We start from the raw sequence: 20,972 nt of genomic DNA, 5'->3' as shown, positions 1-20,972 counted from the left end.
ATACACTAAGCGGTTTGACAGATCATCTTATACATACGTAGCTTGTACAAAAGCAAGACAAGAAGTAAGTTGTCCACAATCCAATCTGACAGCCATTTGTGATGGTGTCCATTGTAGCCATGACCGTTACTCCTCCTCTTCTAAGCATTTTCAAAGCATGATGCCAAGGAACAAGCAGCCCCACATAGCTGGTGGAGATGCTCATTTATTGTCTGGGTTTAAGCCATTCTGCCATCTGCACATATTCTAATAATAGTGGGATGTCCCGACAGTCACTCACTACTAAACATCATGAACATTTTTCATCGTCATGGAAGCTTGGAAGTGAGACATGCCATTCTAAAAATGTCATATGGCCCATCACTTCGATGGTACTTGAGGGAGCTGTAAACGATAAAAACTGTAGGGGAAGATGGAAATTTATGCAATAAATAATGGAGGATATTGGGTGCAAAGGTTACCATGAAAGGAAGAGGTTGGCACAGTAGAGAAATTCATGGTGGGGCACACCAAATCAGTCAGAACACTGAATGAGGTGAAAAAAGGCACCCCAGAGTGTGGGCTGTGATATTTTCAGAGGAACCATTCTGAAATTCAAAGTAGTTTAGGAAAACTGTTAAAGAGCTAATCTGGATGGCCAGATGGTAATCGCCTTTTTCAAAATGTGAGCTTAATACCATAACACTGTGCCCTCTAGTTTAGGGTGAAAAGGAGGAGCACTGAACATGTGCTGGTAGAATGATACTATCAGTAATAAAGTAGGTCATGAGAGAGACTAGCTTCTGAAATAACATCAGAGGTAACACTGGACTATAAAACAGAGTCATATCTTATAGTAGTAACGGGCTGCAGGCAAGTGACAAAAAGAAAAAGAAAAAAATAGCTGCACTCAAAAGGAAGAGGAGGATAGAGATGGAAACGAAAGCAAGCTGAAAATATGAAGAAGTAGTAAAGTTCTGGTAGAAAATTGAGATGGGTTAAGGAAGACAAAGTAGTATCTGTTCAAACCTTCCCATCCATCATTATGGTTCTGAGGAACATGTAATTATAATTTTATGTTGACTGACTGAATTAACTCTTCAGACAGCACTGTAATGATTTTCTGGATTTATTTCACATTATCAGTTATTAATACATCCTCAGATGTATCTCAAACTCAAATACACCAGTTGAACCTGAAAGTGCTGTCTGAATCTGTCTATGGGTGTTATTATCATTCACACTTCACCACGTCTCCATCACACCACCAAGTTATACTAGTAGCACGGGAAGGAGTTTTGGTATTTTAGATATCACAATGAACCACAGACCTTGCCATTGGTCGGAAGCCTTGCGTGCCTCAGCGATACAGATAACCGTACCGTAGGTGCAACCACAACGGAGGGGTATTGGTTGAAGGGCTAGACAAATGTGTGGTTCCTGAAGAGGGGCAGCAGCCTTTCCAGTAGTTGCAGGGGCAACAGTCTGGATGATTGACTGAACTGGTCTTGTAACACTAACCAAAATGGCCTTTCTGTGCTGGTACTACGAACGGCTGAAAGCAAGGGGAAACTGCAGCTGTAATTTTTCCCCACGGCATGCAGCTTTACTATATGGTTAAATGATGATGGCATCCTCTTGGGTAAAATATTCCGAAGGTAAAATAGTCCCCCATTCAGATCTCCGGGCGGGGCTACTCAAGAGGACATCGTTATCAGGAGAAAGAAAACTGGCATTCTACGGATCGGAGTGTGGAATGTCAAATCCCTTAATCAGGCAGGTAGATTAGAAAATTTAAAAATGGAACTGGATAGTCAAAGTAAGATATAGTGGGAATTAGTGGCAGGAGGAACAAGACTTTTGGTCAGGAGAATATAGGGTTATAAATACAAAATCAAATAGGGGTAATGCAGGAGTAGGTTTAATAATGAATAAAAGAATAGGAGTGCAGGTAAGCTACTACAAACAGCATAGTGAACACATTGTTGTGGCCAAGATAGACAAGAAGCCCACGCCTACTACAGTAGTACAAGTTTATATGCCAACTAGCTCTGCAGATGATGAAGAAACTGATGAAATGTAAGATGAGATAAAAGAAATTATTCAGGTAGTGAAGGGAGACGAAAATTTAATAGTCATTGGTGATTGGAATTCGATAGTGGGAAAAGGAAGAGAAGGAAAAGTAGTAGGTGAATATGGATTGGGAGGACAAAATGAAAGAGGAAGCTGCCTGGTAGAATTTTGCACAGAGCGTAATTTAATCATAGCTAACACTTGGTTCAAGAATCATGAAAGAAGGTTGTATACATGGAAGAAGCCTGGAGATACTAAAAGGTTTCAGATAGATTATATAATGGTAAGACAGAGATTTAGGAACCAGGTTTTAAATTGTAAGACATTTCCAGGGGCAGATGTGGACTCTGACCACAATCTATTGGTTATGAACTGTAGATTAAAACTGAAGAAACTGCAAAAAGGTGGGAATTTAAGGAGATGGGACTTGGATAAACTGAAAGAACCAGAGGCCGTACAGAGTTTCAGGGAGAGCATACGGGAACAACTGACAAGAATGGGGCGAAGAAATACAGTAGAAGAAGAACGGGTAGCTTTGAGGGATGAAGTAGTGAAGGCAGCAGAGGATCAAGTAGGTAAAAAGACGAGAGCTAGTAGAAATCCTTGGGTGACTGAAGAAATATTGAATTTAATTGATGGAAGGAGAAAATATAAAAATGCAGTAAATGAAGCAGGCAAAAAGGAATACAAACATCTCAAAAATGAGATCAATACGAAGTGCAAAATGGCTAAGCAGCGATGGCTAGAGGACAAATGTAAGGATGTAGAGGCATATATCACTAGGGTAAGATAGATACAGCCTACAGGAAAATTAAAGACACCTTTGGAGGAAAGAGAACCACTTGCATGAATATCAAGAGCTCAGATGGAAACCCAGTCAAAAGCAAAAAAGTGAAAGCAGAAAGGTGGCAGGAGTACATAGAGGGTCTATACAGGGGCGATATTCTTGAGGACAATATTGTGGAAATGTAAGAGGATGTAGATGAAGATGAAATGGGAGATGTGATACTGTGTGAAGAGTTTGACAGAGCACTGAAAGACCTGAGTTGAAACAAGGCCCCGGGAGTAGACAACATTCCATTAGAACTACTGACAGCCTTCGGAGGCTAGTCCTGACAAAACTCTACCATCTGGTGAGCAAGATGTATGAGACAGGTGAAATTCCCTCAGACTTCAAGAAGAATATAATAATTCCAATCCCAAAGAAAGCAGGTGTTGACAGATGTGAAAATTACCGAACTTTCAGTTTAATAAGTCACAGCTGCAAAATACTAACATGAATTCTTTACAGACGAATGGAAAAACTGGTAGAAGCTGATCTCGGGGAAGATCAGTTTGGATTTCGTAGAAATATTGGAACACATGAGGCAATACTGACCCTACAACTTATCTTAGAAGCTAGATTATGAAAGGCAAACCTACGTTTCTAGCATTTGTAGACTTACAGAAAGCTTTTGACAATGTTGACTGGAATACTCTCTTTCAAATTCTGAAGGTGGCAGGGGGAAAATACAGGCAGTGTAAGGCTATTTACAATTTGTACAGAAACCAGAGGGCAGTTACAAGAGTCGAGGGGCATGAAAGGGGAGCAGTTGTTGGGAAGGGAGTGAGACAGGATTGTAGCCTCTCCCCGATGTTATTCAATTTCTATATTGAGCAAGCAGTAAAGGAAACAAGAGACAAATTCGGAGTAGGAATTAACATCCATGGAGAAGAAATAAAAACTTTGAGGTTCGCTGATGACATTGTAATTCTGTCACAGACAGCAAAGGACTTGGAAGATCAGTTGAACGGAATGGACAGTGTCTTGAAAGGTAGGTATGAGATGAAGATCAACAAAAGCAAAACTAGGTAATGGAATGGAGTCGAATTAAATCAGGTGATGCTGAGGGAATTAGATTAGGAAATGAGACACTTAGAGCAGTAAAGGAGTTTTGCTATTTGGGGAGCAAAATAACTGATCATGGTCGAAGTACAAGTAGACTGGCAATGGCAAGGAAAGCGTTTCTGAAGAAGAGAAATTTGTTAACATGGAGTATAGATTTAAGTGTCAGGAAGTCGTGTCAAAGTATTTGTATGGAATGTAGCCCTGTATGGAAGTGAAACATGGACAATAAATAGTTTGGACAAGAAGAGAATAGAAGCTTTCGAAATGTGGTGCTACAGAAGAATGCTGAAGATTAGATGGGTAGATCACATAACTAATGAGGGGGTATTGAATAGAATTGGGGAGAAGAGAAGTTTGTCGCACAACTTGACTAGAAGAAGGGATTGGTTGGTAGGACATATTTTGAGGCATCAAGGGATCACCAATTTAGTATTGGAGGTGCAGCGTGGAGGGTAAAAATCATAGAGGGAGACCAAGAGATGAATACACTAAGCAGATTCAGAAGGATGTAGGATGCAGTACATACTGGGAGATGAAGCAGCTTGCACAGGATAGAGTAGCATGAAGAGCTGCATCAAACCAGTCTCAGGACTGAAGACCACAACAACAACAACAACAACAACAACAACAACAGATATCACTTCAGTATTTGACTTAAAGGAAGTCAGGCACATGGCAAAACAGCTCATAGAAAACTTCTAGTCAAAGGATAAGTCTCACCGTAATGGTTTAACACATTGCAACAGGTAATCTTATATAAAAGATGTGAATCTTTTTGTAACATATTCTATATATATTAATACTCTCTTTTCTATTAGTTTCTTACAAGGCTTCTGATCTTTTTGCAGTAGTAACGCTGCTGATCTCGTTACAAACTGTAATTTAACACATGAACTTGCGATAACTAATACTTTAAAGTTTACCATGTAGCACATGATTTTCCTGATTGGAACCATCTAAATATATGACACTAACTCTGTAGTACAACTAATTATGAATGACAAAGAACTATATAGAATAGAGGTTTCACATACTGATGTACCATCAGAGATATTTCACTCTTTTTCTCTTCTGGTGTTGACTGTGTAGTAAAATCTTAGAATGATGTTTCCAGTTGGTTTAAGTTACCTAATGTGAAACATCATTTGAACTTGTGTCAGGAAATATTCTGAGCTTTTAAGATCCATGTAAAATTATATGTGATCATTTTTCCAGTGACTTTCCAAATGAACTCATTACTCCAGTGTTGTTCTGTCAACTTGTGGTGGACTGTTTCCTGTCTGAGAAGCAATATGCAGCATCTTATGTTTCTGGAAACGTAAAATCAAGACATAACTTATTTAATAACTGGAGGGAAGGATGGAAGTTTTCCGATTGGAAGCACAGTTATATCACCACAAAGCACCAAGTTAAATCCACCTTACGATCTGTATAACACACCATAAAGAAAACTGACTCCAATATGTGGTATGCACGACGGTAGACACTATCACTCTCATAACTGATATTCTGTCTACCTTTTACGTAATTCGTCGTCATGAACTATTACAAGCTATGTCTGCAATGGAGTTCTGAAATCATCTGATTTATCTTGTTGGATAAAATAGTAACAGCTATGGTGTTTAGTATGACATTCACTGGGTTTCATCTCCTTTATCACAGAATTTCCTAGATAGCTTCCAGTTTTTTGTAGGTGCCATGTAACAATTAATATGACTCACACTTCATGCAGTAATCTCTTCTTACTTTTCTTAATAATGTGGTAGACCACAGTTCTTAATAATGTAGTAGACCATAGTTCTCATAATCTGTCATCATAAGCAGATGGATTGCAGACAGGATGCCTGTTGAGGTGCATGGCAGTCAGCACAGCATTGCTTCCACATACCCATTCTGAGGGGACTCACTTGGCGCACAGTGAGTGAACGTGAACACACACACACACACACACACACACACACACACACAGACAGACAGAGAGAGAGGTGGGCGGGACAGAGAGAGGGGGGAGAGAGAGGGGGGGGGAGAGAGAGGGGGGGAGAGAGAGGGGGGAAAGAGAGAGAGAGACACAGAGAGAGAGAGAGAGAGAGAGAGAGAGAGAGAGAGAGAGAGAGAGAGAGAGAGAGAGAGAGAGAGAGAGTGGGGGGGGGGGGGGGGGGGGAGTATCAAATTCACACAGCTTGGCGGAAGTTGCCAAAGAAAACTGACATTACCTTGCCTGATGACAGTTATCTGCATGGCTTACATAGCCTTACAGTTGTGCACCGGTCATGGACTTGCAGTGAGCTCAGGCTCAATGGCTTCCCACTATGTCTTGTGCTGCATTGCGATGTAGCTAACTGCCATTTTTCCTTCGCCAAATGGAAGGGGCAATCCGGCTGTTGAGACACAATTAGAGCACGCTCACCTACATGGAAGCGAATGAGACTGTACTGTATGGATATCAAGTGATGGGAAGTGAGTGATACTTATGTTCACTTTACACCGGCAGTGCTCTAGTAATGGGAGTTGGGAAGTGAGAGTAAGGGAACAATAGTCTAGAGGGTGACGAGATTAAGAGGAAAGTGAGGAAAAGAGGAGTGAGTAGAATGGGTAGAAAGAAAAGGAAAGGAAATATAAAGAGGAACTCTAATAAACAGAAAAGGAAATGGGAGGGAAAGGACAGAGGTGGTGGAGGAGTAGAAAGTGAATGAGTGAGTGAGCAATTTGTGTGTGTGTGGGGGGGGGGGGGGGTTAAAAGCAATACAAAATCATTGTAATAGTTAAAGCAAAATGTGTAAAGCACCATAATTTTGAGCAAAATGAGAGGAGAATAAGAAAGTTGCCTTTTGTTGTGGCATTCACAATTGCAAATGCATCCAGTGTTCCAGAATTACTGATGATAAAATAAGCTTCCATACAAGGTTTCCCATAATCTAATGCACCTATGCAAAGCCACATATGACCTGTTCCATCTTTTGGTACACCTTTGATAGTAATCCGGTGGTGGCCACCATAAGCATAAAGGGGAAACTGAAAAACAAAAGAGAAAAAATTTAAGGTTATAATAAATATAATAATGGAACAATAAAAGAGAACAACAAAGACAAATGCAAAATTGCACAAACAAGTGATTCAACCATATTGCAACTACATAATTTTTTAAAAAAATATTACAAGAGTCATTCCGAAAGTAAAGAACACCTTCTTCTACAAAAATGTTTATTTGATGTAATTTTAAAAAACTGTATTTTACATACAGTCTGATACCGAAGCTACTTTTCTACATAATTACCATACAAATTTAGGCATGTGTCTTACCAGGTTTTCTGTGCCTTCTGCATACACAGTTGCCACCAACTTTCTGAACCACTGACTAATGGCTTCTTTTAAGTTCATCATCACTTCCATAGCATTGTTCACTCAAACAAATATCTTCGAATGTGGGGAATAATTGTAATCACTTGGGGGCTAAGTCTAGACTGTATGCCGGATGTTGGAACATTTCCCACTGAAACCATGGAAGCTAGTCCTTGTCACTCCTGGACATGCATTATCATGGAAGAGGATGACTCAACTGGTTAGCGTTCCTTACTGCTTGTTTTTATTGGCTCAAAATAGTTGTGAAGCGTCTGCCAGTAGGTTGCTGCAGTCCACTAATTGTGGAATGCCTGTCTGGTTGGATTTTTGTTTCATTCTTCTTACGTCTGCCATTAAACATGATACACTACTTTCAAACTGATGCTTAATTCATAACATTACCATAAACCTCAGTTATCTGTCAACAAATTTCAGTGCTTGGATTTTTTTGCGAATTTAAAAAGTGTGCACTTCACACTTGGCAGGATTGAAAATTTTGTCACACATTTTACTGTCGCATAGTTAAGCAGTAATCAACAGCACTGGATCCCAGCTGCCACCAAACTGAAGCGGACGAATACCAAGGTCAATGGTTGTTTGGCAGTGGAGGTAGGGGAACATGGTCATGTGTCAAAACAAAACGTTTTTTCATTTGCGAATGACTCTCATAAATATTTGGATGCCAATGCAGCCTGTTAAAATGAAGTCTCAGTTAATATGGCTTGTTGTAACAAGAGAAATATCCCTGCTCGATTGGCTAAAATTGATTTTAAAATACATACATGTTTGTGTTCTACCACCCAAATAGGTCCTTTACATGTAAAAGGCTGGATTTACAAACAACTGATGGCTTAGGATTGACGAATCTGAAGGTTACGGAAGGACAAGTCGCCGAAGAAATGGTATTAAGTGTAACAAGCATTTATGACCAGCATGTTCACAATGGTCATAAGTGAACCATTATGTAATAAAAAGTTAAGCAGTCAATTGGAACCATGCGTCTTTAACACAAACATTACAGCACCATAATCAATTTCCCAAAATAAGAAGCTGTTGTGTTTTTCAAACAATGGAAAATCCAGGATGGACTGTAAAAATATTACGAAAACACACACACACACACACACACACACACACACACACACACACACACACAAATGTCACAAGACTGCAGTTTCAGGCAACTGTAACCACAGTTGCAGGTGTGTGTGTGATGTATTGTTGACAAATGAAAGCTGTAACTGTGAGTGTCTTTTTATTGTGCCAATCTGTGACTCAGCTTCTCTGCTATATGTTGTGTTTTTCGTATACTCTTCTCTTATTCATCATCAAAGCACAATAAGGAATTTTAATGAAGTGATTAAAACACATCACACTAGACAAAGGTGAAATGTGGATATGCTACATCATTTTCAATGTATCAAACTGCAGAAGTCCTATACCGAATGTCACAGTGACATTATCCAGTCCTTGCTTCCATTGTGTTAAAACACATTTCAAAGAAACTTGGCATTTACACTTCAATGAGAAATAAGGAAAGTAAATATGATAACAAGGCAGTTTATATTTTGGGAATAGTATTGTAAGGAGAAAGAAAACTGGCGTTCTACGGATCAGAGCGTGGAACGTCACATCCCTTAATTGGGCAGGTAGGTTAGAAAATTTAAAAAGGGAAATGGATAGGTTAAAGTTAGATATAGTGGGAATTAGTGAAGTTTGGTGGCAGGAGGAACAAGACTTTTGGTCAGGTGAATACAGGGTTATAAACACAAAATCAAATAGGGGTAATGCAGGGGTAAGTTTAATAATGAATAAAAAAATAGGAGTACGGGTAAGCTACTACAAACAGCATAGTGAACGTATTATTGTGGCCAAGAGAGACAAGAAGCCCACGCCTACTACAGTAGTACACGTTTATATGCCAACTAGCTCTGCAGATGATGAAGAAATTGATGAAATGTAAGATGAGATAAAAGAAATTATTCAGGTAGTGAAGGGAGACGAAAGTTTAATAGTCATGGGTGACGAATTCGATAGTAGGAAAAGGGAAAGAAGGAAAAGTAGTAGGTGAATATGGATTGGGAGGACAAAATGAAAGAGGAAGCCGCCTGGTAGAATTTTGCACAGAGCGTAACTTAATCACAGATAACACTTGGTTCAGCAATCATGAAAGAAGGTTGTATACGTGGAAGAAGCCTGGAGATACTAAAAGGTTTCAGATAGATTATATAATGGTAAGACAGAGATTTAGGAACCAGGTTTTAAATTGTAAGACATTTCCAGGGGCAGATGTGGACTCTGACCACAATCTATTGGTTATGAACTGTAGATTAAAACTGAAGAAACTGCAAAAAGGTGGGAATTTAAGGAGATGGGACTTGGATAAACTGAAAGAACCAGAGGCCGTACAGAGTTTCAGGGAGAGCATAAGGGAACAATTGACAGGAATGGGGAAAGAAATACAGTAGAAGAAGAATGGGTGGCTTTGAGGAATGAAATAGTGAAGGCAACAGAGGATCAAGTAGGTAAAAAGATGAGGGCTCGTAGAAATCCTTGGGTAACAGAAGAAATATTGAATTTAATTGATGAAAGAAGAAAATATAAAAATGCAGTAAATGAGGCAGGCAAAAAGGAATACAAACGTCTCAAAAATGAGATTGACAGAAAGTGCAAAATGGCTAAGCAGGGTTGGCTAGAGGACAAATGTAAGGATGTAGAGGCTCATCTCACTAGGGGTAAGATAAATACTGCCTGCAGGAAGATTAAAGAGACCTTTGGAGAAAAGAGAACCACTTGCATGTATATCAAGAGCTCAGATGGAAACCCAGTTCTAAGCAAAGAAGGGAAAGCAGAAAGGTGGAAGGAGTATATAGAGGGTCTATACAGGGGCGATGTTCTTGAGGACAATATTATGGAAATGGAAGAGGTGGTAAATGAAGATGAAATGGGAGATACGATACTGCGTGAAGAGAGCACTGAAAGACGTAAGTCGAAACAAGGCCCCGGGAGTAGACAACATTCCATTAGAACTACTGGCAGCCTTCGGAGAGCCTGTCCTGACAAAACTCTACCACCTGGTGAGCAAGATGTACGAGACAGGTGAAATTCCCTCAGACTTCAAGAAGAATATAATAATTCCAATCCCAAAGAAAGCAGGTGTTGACAGATGTGAAAATTACCAAACTATCAGTTTAGTAAGTCACGGCTGCAAAATACTAATATCAATTCTTTACATACGAATTGATAAACTGGTAGAAGCCAACCTCAGGGAAGATCAGTTAAGATTCCGTAGAAATATCGGAACACGTGAGGTAGTACTGACCCTACGACTTATCTTAGAAGAAAGATTAAGAAAGGCAAACCTACGTTTCTAGCATTTGTAGACTTAGAGAAAGCTTTTGACAATGTTGACTGGAACACTCTCTTTCAAATTCTGAAGGTGGCAGGGGTAAAATACAGGGAGCGAAAGGCTATTTACAATTTGTACAGAAAGCAGATGGCAGTTAGAAGAGGCAAGGGACATGATAGGGCAGCAGTGGTTGGGAAGGGAGTGAGACAGGGTTGTAGCCTATCCCCGATGCTATTCAATCTGTATATTGAGCAAGTATTAAAGGAAACAAAAGAAAAGTTCGGAGTAGGTATTAAAATCCATGGAGAAGACAGCAAAGGACTTGGAAGAGCAGCTGAACAGAATGGACAGTGTCTTGAAAGGAGGGTACAAGATGAAGATCAACAAAAGCAAAACTAGGTAATGGAATGTAGTCGACTTAAGTCGGGTGATGCTGAGGGAATTAGATTAAGAAATGAGACACTTAAAGTAGTAAAGGAGTTTTGCTATTTGGGGAGCAACTGATGATGGTTGAAATAGAGAGGATATAAAATGTAGACTGGCAATGGCAAGGAAAGCGTTTCTGAAGAAGAGAAATTTGTTAACATTGAGTATTGATTTAAGTGTCAGGAAGTCGTTTCTGAAAGTATTTGTATGGAGTTTAGCCATGTATGGAAGTGAAACATGTACGATAAATAGTTTAGACAAGAAGAGAATAGAAGCTTTTGAAAAGCGGTTTACAGAAGAATGCTGAAGATTAGATGGGTAGATCACATAATTAATGAGGAGGGCAGTGTGGAGGGTAAAAATCATAGAGGGAGACCAAGAGATGAATACACTAAGCAGATTCAGAAGGATGTAGGCTGCAGTAGTTACTGGGAGATGAAGAAGCTTGTAGAGGATAGAGTAGCATGGAGAGCTGCATCAAACCAGTCTCAGGACTGAAGACCACAATAACACCACATTGTAAGCACTGCATGCATTAACATGAATTACTTCAGGGAAATGTTTAGCTTTTTGACAAATAATGTCATTTAAGAAGCTTGTGTACCTACTGGTGATAATTGTCCATTAAGTATTTTAGATTAGATTGACTTTCATTCCAATAGATCTGTAGTGAGGTGGTCCTCCAGGATGTAGAAGATGTCAGAAAAACAATAATACATGACAAATATTTGCAACTGAAACAAATAAGCTAATGTACCTTCCACAGGTCCCAAGTGGAATGATCATTTTTTTAATGATGACTATATGGAAGAATCATTTTTCAAACACTAATGCACTGATTTAAAATTTTAAGAAAATGTTTTTATTTATTTATAAGGTAATAAACGTCTAATAGAACTACTATAATACTTGTTTACAATGAACACATTACTGCACTGAAATGGCGCAGAAGTTAGATTGTACTTACACACACACACACACACACACACACACACACACACACACACACACACACACAAATATGTTGGTTCTCCTGATAAAGTCATCAATGGATTAGATGGAGTTGGCCACCAATAAATCCTTTCGGCTTCTCTTAAACTGAATTTCATTTTTATGGCTGCTGGCAAGTTATTGAAAATGTGTTTTCCTGAATAGTGCACACATCTTTGTGTACAAGAGTAAGTGACTTTAAATCCTTGTGAAGATTATTCTTATTTCTAGTATTGATTCCATGAATTGAGCTGTTCGATTGAAAAAGTGATATATTTTTAAAGACAAATTTCATTAGGGAATAAATATATTGGGAAGGAGTAGTTAGTATCCCTAGTTGCCTAAACAGTCTTCTGCAGGATGTTCTTGAGTTCACACCACATATAACTCTCATTGTACGTTTTTGTGCCCGGAGAACTTCAGCTTGGCTTAATGAATTATACCAAAAAATAATCCCATATGACATTATGGAATGAAAGTAAGCATAGTGTGCCGGCTTTTTCAGTTTTATATCCCCTATGTCTGACACAATTTGCATTGCAAATAGAGATTTGTTAAAACACATCAGCACTTCTGTGGTGTGCTTCTCCCAGTTGAGTTTATTATCAAGCTGTAATCCCAAGAATTTAACAGTCCATTTCTTCTATCCACTTGTAATCGAATGTTAGGCACATACTTGTGGGACACCCCTTACAAGTTCTGAACTGCATGTAGTGTGTTTTTTCAGAGTTTAGTGACAAATAATTGGCTAGGAACCAGTGATTAATGTCCACAAATATTTTACTAGCTGATCTTTCTAAGACTACACTTGATTTGCTATTTATTGCAATGTCTGTATCTTCGGCAAACAAAACGAACTTGACATCTGGTAATGTTAGTGATGAAAGGTCATCGATATACACAAGAAAAAGTAAGGGCCCTAGGTGGAACCTTGTGTGACCCCACATGTATTTAGTTCCCAGTTGGATGATGACCGATAGCTTAATACATGTCTCTTTCCTAATAACACCCTTTGTTTCCTGCCAGAGATATAAGATTTGAACCATTTTGCAGCATTTCTTGTTACACCATAATATTCTAATTTACTTAAAAGGCTATTGTGATTTACACAGTCAAATGCCTTTGACAGATCACAAAACATACCAGTTGCCTGCAATTTGTCTAATGAATTATGTACATTTTCACTGTAATTGTAGATAGCTATCAAATATCAGAACCCTTTAGAAATCCAAACTGTGACTAACAGTATGTTATTTGTGATAAGATGGTTATAAAGCCGATTGTACATTACCTTTTCTAAAGTTTTTGAGAATGCAGGCAAAAGTGAATTGGATGGAAATTTGATGCTATTTCTTTATTCCCTTCTTAAACAGTGGCTTAACTTCAGCATATTTCAACCATTCAAGAAATATCCCACTGATAAACGACTGGTTACACAGATAGCTTAATATGTTACTTAACTCAGAATCACATTCTTTAAATAACTTTGTTGATATTTCATCATATCCGCTAGATGTTTTTGATTTTAAAGATTTTATGATGGACATTATTTCTGCTGGGGTAGTGAGGGTCAAATTCATATTATCGAAGTTACTTGAAATGTCTGGTCTGAGGTACTCCATAGCAGCATCTACAGAACCTGACAACCCTATCTTTTCAGTAACAGTTATAAAATGTTTATTAAAAAGTTCTGCAACACTATACACATCTGTCACCAATGTATCATTTACTCTTAATGCTATTTGTCCCTCTTCCTGCCTGTTTCTACCAGTCTCCTCCTTCGCTATATCCCATATTGTCTTTATTTTGCTATCTGATATGACTATCTTTTCCTTGTAATATATTTGCTTTGATGTTTGTGTTACAGACTTTAATATTTTACAGTATTTCTTGTAATGTGCTATAGCATTGACATCAGAACTGTTTCGGATTGACAGATACAGTTTTCTTTTTGTTTTAAAAGATACCTCTTTTCCTTTAGTAATACATGGCTTCTTTGTAGACTTTGTTTTGACCATTAGTTTTGGGGGAAAACAGTGTTCAAATAAGATAAGCACTTTATTAGCAAAAGTGTTATATTTTTCATTCACGCCATGAGCACTGTAAACATCATCAGTCCTGTGGATGTCTCCGAGGAGTATCCTACAATAATATCCTGTAAATGCTTTTGGTTGTTAAATGGGCCAGTACAACTTCAGGGAGGTTTATGAACAGATTAAAGTTACCTGCAGGTGCTCGATATACACTTAATAATATGAAGGATTTTTTGTGAAATTCTACTTCTGTTGCACGTGCTTCCCTAGGCTGTTCTAGGCAAAATTTATGAATGTTTGTGTTCTTAAATTTATGACAGTTCCTGATGAATGTGATGACTCCTCCTTCCCCCATTTCTGCTCTACAAAAGTGAGATGCTAACCTAAACACTGTAACACTTGCAAGTTCTATACCAGTGGTCACATGGTGTTTCAGAGAGGCAGATTATGTCAGCTGGGTTTGAGGACTCGAATTCATCTATGCAGATAATTAATTCATTAATTTTACTTCTCAGTCCTCGAATATTTTGATGCAATAAAGACAGCTGAAATCTCACACTGACTGAGTTAAAATTGGGTAGAGTTGAAATTTTTGCCGATGGTTGAAAATTCTTAACCAAGAGCTGCTTATGCTGATGTAATACGCTAGAATTATGTTTTTAGGTTTCTTTCTCATACTGAAGGTTTGTCTCAGTCCTAACCTCTCTTAAAATTTGGTTTCTTTCTGTCCTCTCTACCATAAAAAAAGGGTCTTTTCTTAACCCTATAACAACTGGTATTTTATCGCTCATGACAGTGCCTCCCCCCTTTAGCTTTCCTGCTATTTTCCCAGCCAGTTTACCCTTCCCTTTCCTGTTGAGGTGAAGGTCATGCGTAGTATAATCCCACCTATTGAGAGAATCGACAGGAACCACAGCAATGTGTGACCCTGCACCAGACATAAGCAGCCATTCCAAATCCAAATTAACTCTCTTGACAGAAGAGATCGCTGGAAGAACGTAAAGTACCTAGCGACTGGAAGAAAGCGCAGGTCGTTCCCATTTTCAAGAAGGGTCATAAATCAGATGCGAATAATTATAGGCCTATTTCGCTTACGTCAATCTGTTGTAGAATAATGGAACATGTTTTGTGTTCTCGTATTATGACATTCTTAGATAATACAAATCTCCTTCATCATAACCAACATGGATTCCGCAAACAGAGATCATGTGAAACTCAGCTCGCCCTATTTGCCCAAGAAATTCACAGTGCCGTAGACACTGGCGAGCAGATTGATGCCGTATTCCTGGACTTCAGGAAGGCATTTGATACGGTTCCGCACTTACGTTTAGTGAAAAAAATACGAGCTTACGGAATATCGGACCAGGTTTGTGATTGGATTCAGGATTTCCTAGAAGAAAGAACACAACATGTCATTCTTAACAGTTCAAAATCTGCAGATGTAGAGGTAATTTCGGGAGTACCGCAGAGAAGCGTGATAGGACCTTTATTGTTTACAATATACATAAATGACTTAGTTGACAACATCGGTAGCTCCGTGAGGCTATTTGCAGATGACACGGTTGTCTACAAGAAAGTAGCAACATCAGAAGACTCGTACGTACTCCAGGAGGACCTGCAGAGGATTAATGCATGGTGCGAGAGCTGGCAGCTTTCCCTAAACGTAGATAAATGTAATATAATGCGCATACATAGGGGCAGAAATCCATTCCAGTACGATTATGCCATAGGTGGTAAATCATTGGAAGCGGTAACGACCGTAAAATACTTAGGAGTTACTATCCGGAGCGATCTGAAGTGGAATGATCACATAAAACAAATAGTGGGAAAAGCAGGCGCCAGGTTGAGATTCATAGGAAGAATTCTAAGAAAATGTGACTCATCGACGAAAGAAGTAGCTTACAAAACGCTTGTTCGTCCGATTCTTGAGTATTGCTCATCAGTATGGGACCCTTACCAGGTTGGATTAATAGAAGAGATAGACATGATCCAGCGAAAAGCAGCGCGATTCGTCATGGGGACATTTAGTCAGCGCAAGAGCGTTACGGAGATGCTGAACAAGCTCCAGTGGCGGACACTTCAAGAAAGGCGTTACGCAATACGGAGAGGTTTATTATCGAAATTACGAGAGAGCACATTCCGGGAAGAGATGGGCAACATATTACTACCGCCCACATATATCTCGCGTAATGATCACAACGAAAAGATCCGAGAAATTAGAGCAAATACGGAGACTTACAAGCAGTCGTTCTTCCCACGCACAATTCGTGAATGGAACAGGAAAGGGGGGATCAGATAGTGGTACAATAAGTACCCTCCGCCACACACCGTAAGGTGGCTCGCGGAGTATAGATGTAGATGTAGATGTAGATGTAGACAGAAGAGTTTAAATGAGGTCAGTTATGGGACCCAAGAACAGATACAAACTCAACACTAGTATGCTTCAATGCTGATGCAATCTTTGCCAGGTCACACTCTATACTGTACCCAGGATCTCTGTCAATACTATGACCTGGCCCACCCATTATAACCACGGTGTCTTCCTTAGTGAAATCTTTGCAGAGTGATAATAAATCCTCTGTCACCTGCTCCACACCAGCATTGGTTTAAAAAAATTGGTGACCTGGTATTCTGATCATGGTTCATCCTGCAAAAGTTGGCCAACATCTATTCCATGGGAACTACCTAACAACAACACTTTCTTTCTCTTTACTGATTTCCCTACATTCTTACTTTTCAATTTGCTGCTGAAAGTTTGTTGTGCCCTGTCTACATCTACAACTGCTTGAGGCTCACCAGCTTCTAACTGAAGCAAAAGGTCAAATCTATTTTCCACATTCACCATGAAGCTGTCAGACAAAGTTCTAGGCCTATTCCTCGTGTTGCCACTTCCCACCTCTCTTTACCCTTCTCCCTCCTTAAACTGTCAATATCTCCCCTAGCCTTGTCAAACTCAGCCTGAAGGGTGGAAATTTTCCCCTCCGGTTCTAGTCTCTTCCTATCTCTACTACACATCCTACAAAACCACTGACGCGTCTCATTTACTTCCCCTATTCCCATGCCACTACAGTCACCCACATGGAAAAAACTACAGCACCCGTCACACCAAAGCCCCGACCTAAAAATTCTATGGCAAGACAAGCACTTTTCACTCATGATAAACGTAATAGTTTAGTAAGCATAAGTCAGTTAAATTACAGATAAACACGAAAATATGATTCCACAAATTTGGCCTATACGCAACTGTGTGTTGACAAAAATAACAGTGCAAAGTTTCTGAAACAACAACTTAAACTTTAAGCTACTTTCCAGAAATGTGAGTTAAATAATGAAGAGGTATACTACAGTTAAATTGCTGTTAAATGAAATTCTACAGATTTGCGGCAAAATGTAAACAGAAAATACGACTGTAACCCGACTGTACGATCTTTTCACATTTTTTACTATATTATATAAAGAAAAATGAAACCTTTAATGGTATACTTAAAAAGCACACTAATACACCTATTTACCACATAATCAGTACTAAAATAAATGTTTTTATAATCAAAATGACTTATCTTTACGAAAATACCAAAGTGCGCGCTAGTCACCTGGCTGCAGGGCTGCTACTGTAGTCTTTGGAATTATTTAAGTTTAATCATAGATTGTAGACAAATGCAATTTTACAAATAAAGGATCTTGATGGGTGGTAGAACAAATTCATTTACGCATTTTAAAACCATCTTTATTTGGTTCAAGCTGGGGTACTTCGCTCGTAAGTTTGCAAAAATAATTTGTTAGGAATGGAACATTGCTGCAAGTATGATTAAGTCTTTTATACCATTTTTCACACATTCTATTATTCTTATGTATGCAGTATTGCTTCTTTAACATTAACTGTAATGACTACTACATCCAATCCTATTCCCACAAAAAATTTAAACCTGTGCACTTGCATTACATTTATTCAAACAATGAAGAATCCAGGAAGGAATAATGACAATATCATAAAAATGATAGATCATTACTCACCATATAGTGGAGATGCTGAGTCACAGAGAGGCACAACAAAAAGACTGCTAAACAAGTGAGCTTTTGACCAAACAACCTTCTTCTAAAGTAGACAAAACACACACACACACACACACACACACACACACACACACACACACACACACACATTCATGCAAGCACAACTCTCCCACACAGGACCACTGTCTCTGGCCATGCATGTGAGAGTTGTGAATGTACGAGTGTGTGTGTGTGTGTGTGTGGTGCCTACTCTAGAAGAAAGCCTATTTGCTGAAAGCTCATTCGTTTGACAGACTTTTTATTGTGCCGGTCTGTGAGTCAACAGCCTCTTTATATTTATTCTATTTTGCACATGTTGCAAGACCTTCACAAGCAAATATTAAAAAATAAACACACAAAAACAAGCAACACCCAGCAATATATAGTCCTTACAACCGCAGAAATGCATGCATCTTTTCATCTTTCCCATAAAATTCTATCTATAGTTGCAGGTTTTGCTAATTTTAGTAACAGACTCACAAACACAAAGCAAACTGATTTTAAGAAAGAAGGAACGTTAAAGTTAAAACCACAGTGACAGAAGAGAAAGTTTTTCAGTCAAAGAAAAACTGGGGAAGAATCAGATGTAGCATCATTCCTAACAGGTAGGAATCTACTGCTTTAACCACTGACAGTGGCAGTTGGGCCTTTGTGCCCGGAGACAGGGGTTATGTGTGTGAGTTTTCTACCTCTGAAGACCAACAGTGTGTGAAAGCTGTAACATTTCTAGCAATCTTTATCATTGTGCGTGGCTGCGATTCATTGCCTCCTGTAAGTGGTGCTATGTTTTACAACATAACAGCGCACACTCCACTGCAGAGTGAAAATTTCATTCTGGAAACATCCTCCGGGCTGTGGCTAAGCCATGACTCCGCAGTATCCTTTCTTCCTGGAGTGCTAGTTCTGCAAGGTTCGTGACTGATGACCATAGATGTTAAGTCCCATAGTGCTCAGAGCCATTTTGCAAGGTTCGCACGAGAGCTTCTATGAAGTTTGGAAGGTAGGAGACAAGGTACTGGCGGAAGTAAAGCTATGATGATGGGTCCTGGGTCGTGCTTGGATAGCTCAGATGATAGAGCACTTGCCCGCGAAGAGCAAATGTCCCGAGTTTGAGTCTCGGCCCAGCACACCCTTTTAATTTGTTAAGAAGTTTCATAACAGCGCACACTCCGCTGCAGAGTGAAAAATTTCATTCTGGTGCTATGTTGTTATTCCATCCTGGAATTTCCACTGTTTGAAAAATTAATATGAGCAACATTTACAACAAAAAATTATTTCATTATCAGTGTCTGAAACAGTAACTGGAGGTGTATGAGTTTTACAACACAATTCAGACACTAGATTCTGAAACTTTAAAAAACGAGTATCTGTGGAATAAAACAGGGAAAACTGTAAATAATGAAAGAGAAGGGTAAGATGTGGATGTGCTGGACGGAGAAAATGCACTAAATAAATGATTATTATTGTTATAATTACCTAGCATTGTTGGCCTCAATTACAGGATATTCAGCATTCTTACTATATCAAATAGGAGTGAATATGGTCAAGAGGTTAAAATCTCTACACTGACAACTGCAAGTCTTGTTTGAATTTCACTTTTTCTCTACCACTCACAATCCCCCTTCCCACTCTCTTTCATTTATTAAAATGAGCAGTAAGATGAATGTTTAAAATGCACTATTGCTTGCTGCATTTGTAAATGAAGACGCGTCTCGTGTCATTCCTGGTTTCCTTCTATGATAGGTACGAGAACTGGAAGCCAAGAAAGGCACTCAAGTTGTATGTGATGAGTAATTTCATAGAATGATTACATTTCATCTTCTAAAATGCCATTGAGATCACTGTTAAGGGAATACAACATAACAGCTAAGAGTGCCCCTCCCTCAGTTGTGTCCAAGGATAGCTTCACATGTTACAAAATGTGGAAGCACACCCACATTGAAAGGCAGTTGTCTGCTCTGCTCTTCTTGGAAACAAAATTGCAGTAGTGTCTGCCTATTATTGCTCTGTGCTGATTGGGAGCTGGATTCTTATTTCTAATGTTTCCTCAGCACTTTTTGATACTTTTTGAGTTTACAACCTAACTGATCATTCCACTTTTGTGCATAACATTTTAACAACTCACACTGGCTTTGCCTGGTGTTTTAATCAGCGGTCTTATGTGTGGTCACTGCCTGAACAACTAAACAGTCAAATAATGTTTTGGCTTATAACACTACTGAAATTATATGAAGCTTTACTGAATTTCCACACTGGGAGTTTGATATGGTCAACCCTATTGTAAACCCCCTCTCCTCCATCACTTTGTAACAGTTACATATTGAAATACACTCTCTCTCTCTCTCTCTCTCTCTCTCTCTCTCTCTCTCTCCAGTACACCTACTATTACTGGTGACTTTACATGCCTGATGGAGTTCTCGTTATGGTTTTCCGTAACTTTTATGGAGGTGATTTGTGAAGCGCAAGATCTCTTTTTGCTTTTGATGACTGTTGTTCATGTTTCTGTCCACAATATCTTGCAGGGTTACAAGTATTGACGGTAATGCAGGTATCTTCCCTGCTTGAGCTACATCAAGCAAATATTTAAAAAAATATTTCAATGTATTTGTGTTAGATATATTTCATATTTCAAATATTCACACAATTTTGTTTGTTATCTGTTTCATGTGGAGTTTACTGGACCAAGATAATATGGCATAGTACTTCTCTGTGGATGTGGTACTTTGTGATCTTTTTGGCTGTTGGCCAGTGACTGAAATTGATGAGATCCACATTTTCAAGAGCCTCAATGTATTTTATTCGAATAATTAAAAGCTAACTGAAATGATCATCTCCGACTCAA

At 38.9% G+C, this 20,972-nt stretch overlaps 1 protein-coding gene across 2 annotated transcripts in view; it reads right to left on the bottom strand.

Annotated features, from left to right (window-relative positions):
- The window catches only part of LOC126457369 (uncharacterized), a 335,229-nt gene that overhangs the window by 26,413 nt on the left and 287,844 nt on the right, over positions 1-20,972 (bottom strand). For both annotated transcript variants that reach the window (XM_050093612.1, XM_050093613.1), the window contains exon 18: positions 6,766-6,952. In XM_050093612.1, the coding sequence (XP_049949569.1) occupies positions 6,766-6,952 (187 nt within the window). The remainder of the gene's footprint in view (positions 1-6,765; positions 6,953-20,972) is intronic.

This window comes from Schistocerca serialis, chromosome 2 (genome assembly GCF_023864345.2).
Source record: "Schistocerca serialis cubense isolate TAMUIC-IGC-003099 chromosome 2, iqSchSeri2.2, whole genome shotgun sequence".
In the NCBI taxonomy this organism is placed as follows: Eukaryota; Metazoa; Arthropoda; class Insecta; order Orthoptera; family Acrididae; genus Schistocerca; species Schistocerca serialis.
This window is presented reverse-complemented; position numbering and strand designations above follow the sequence as displayed.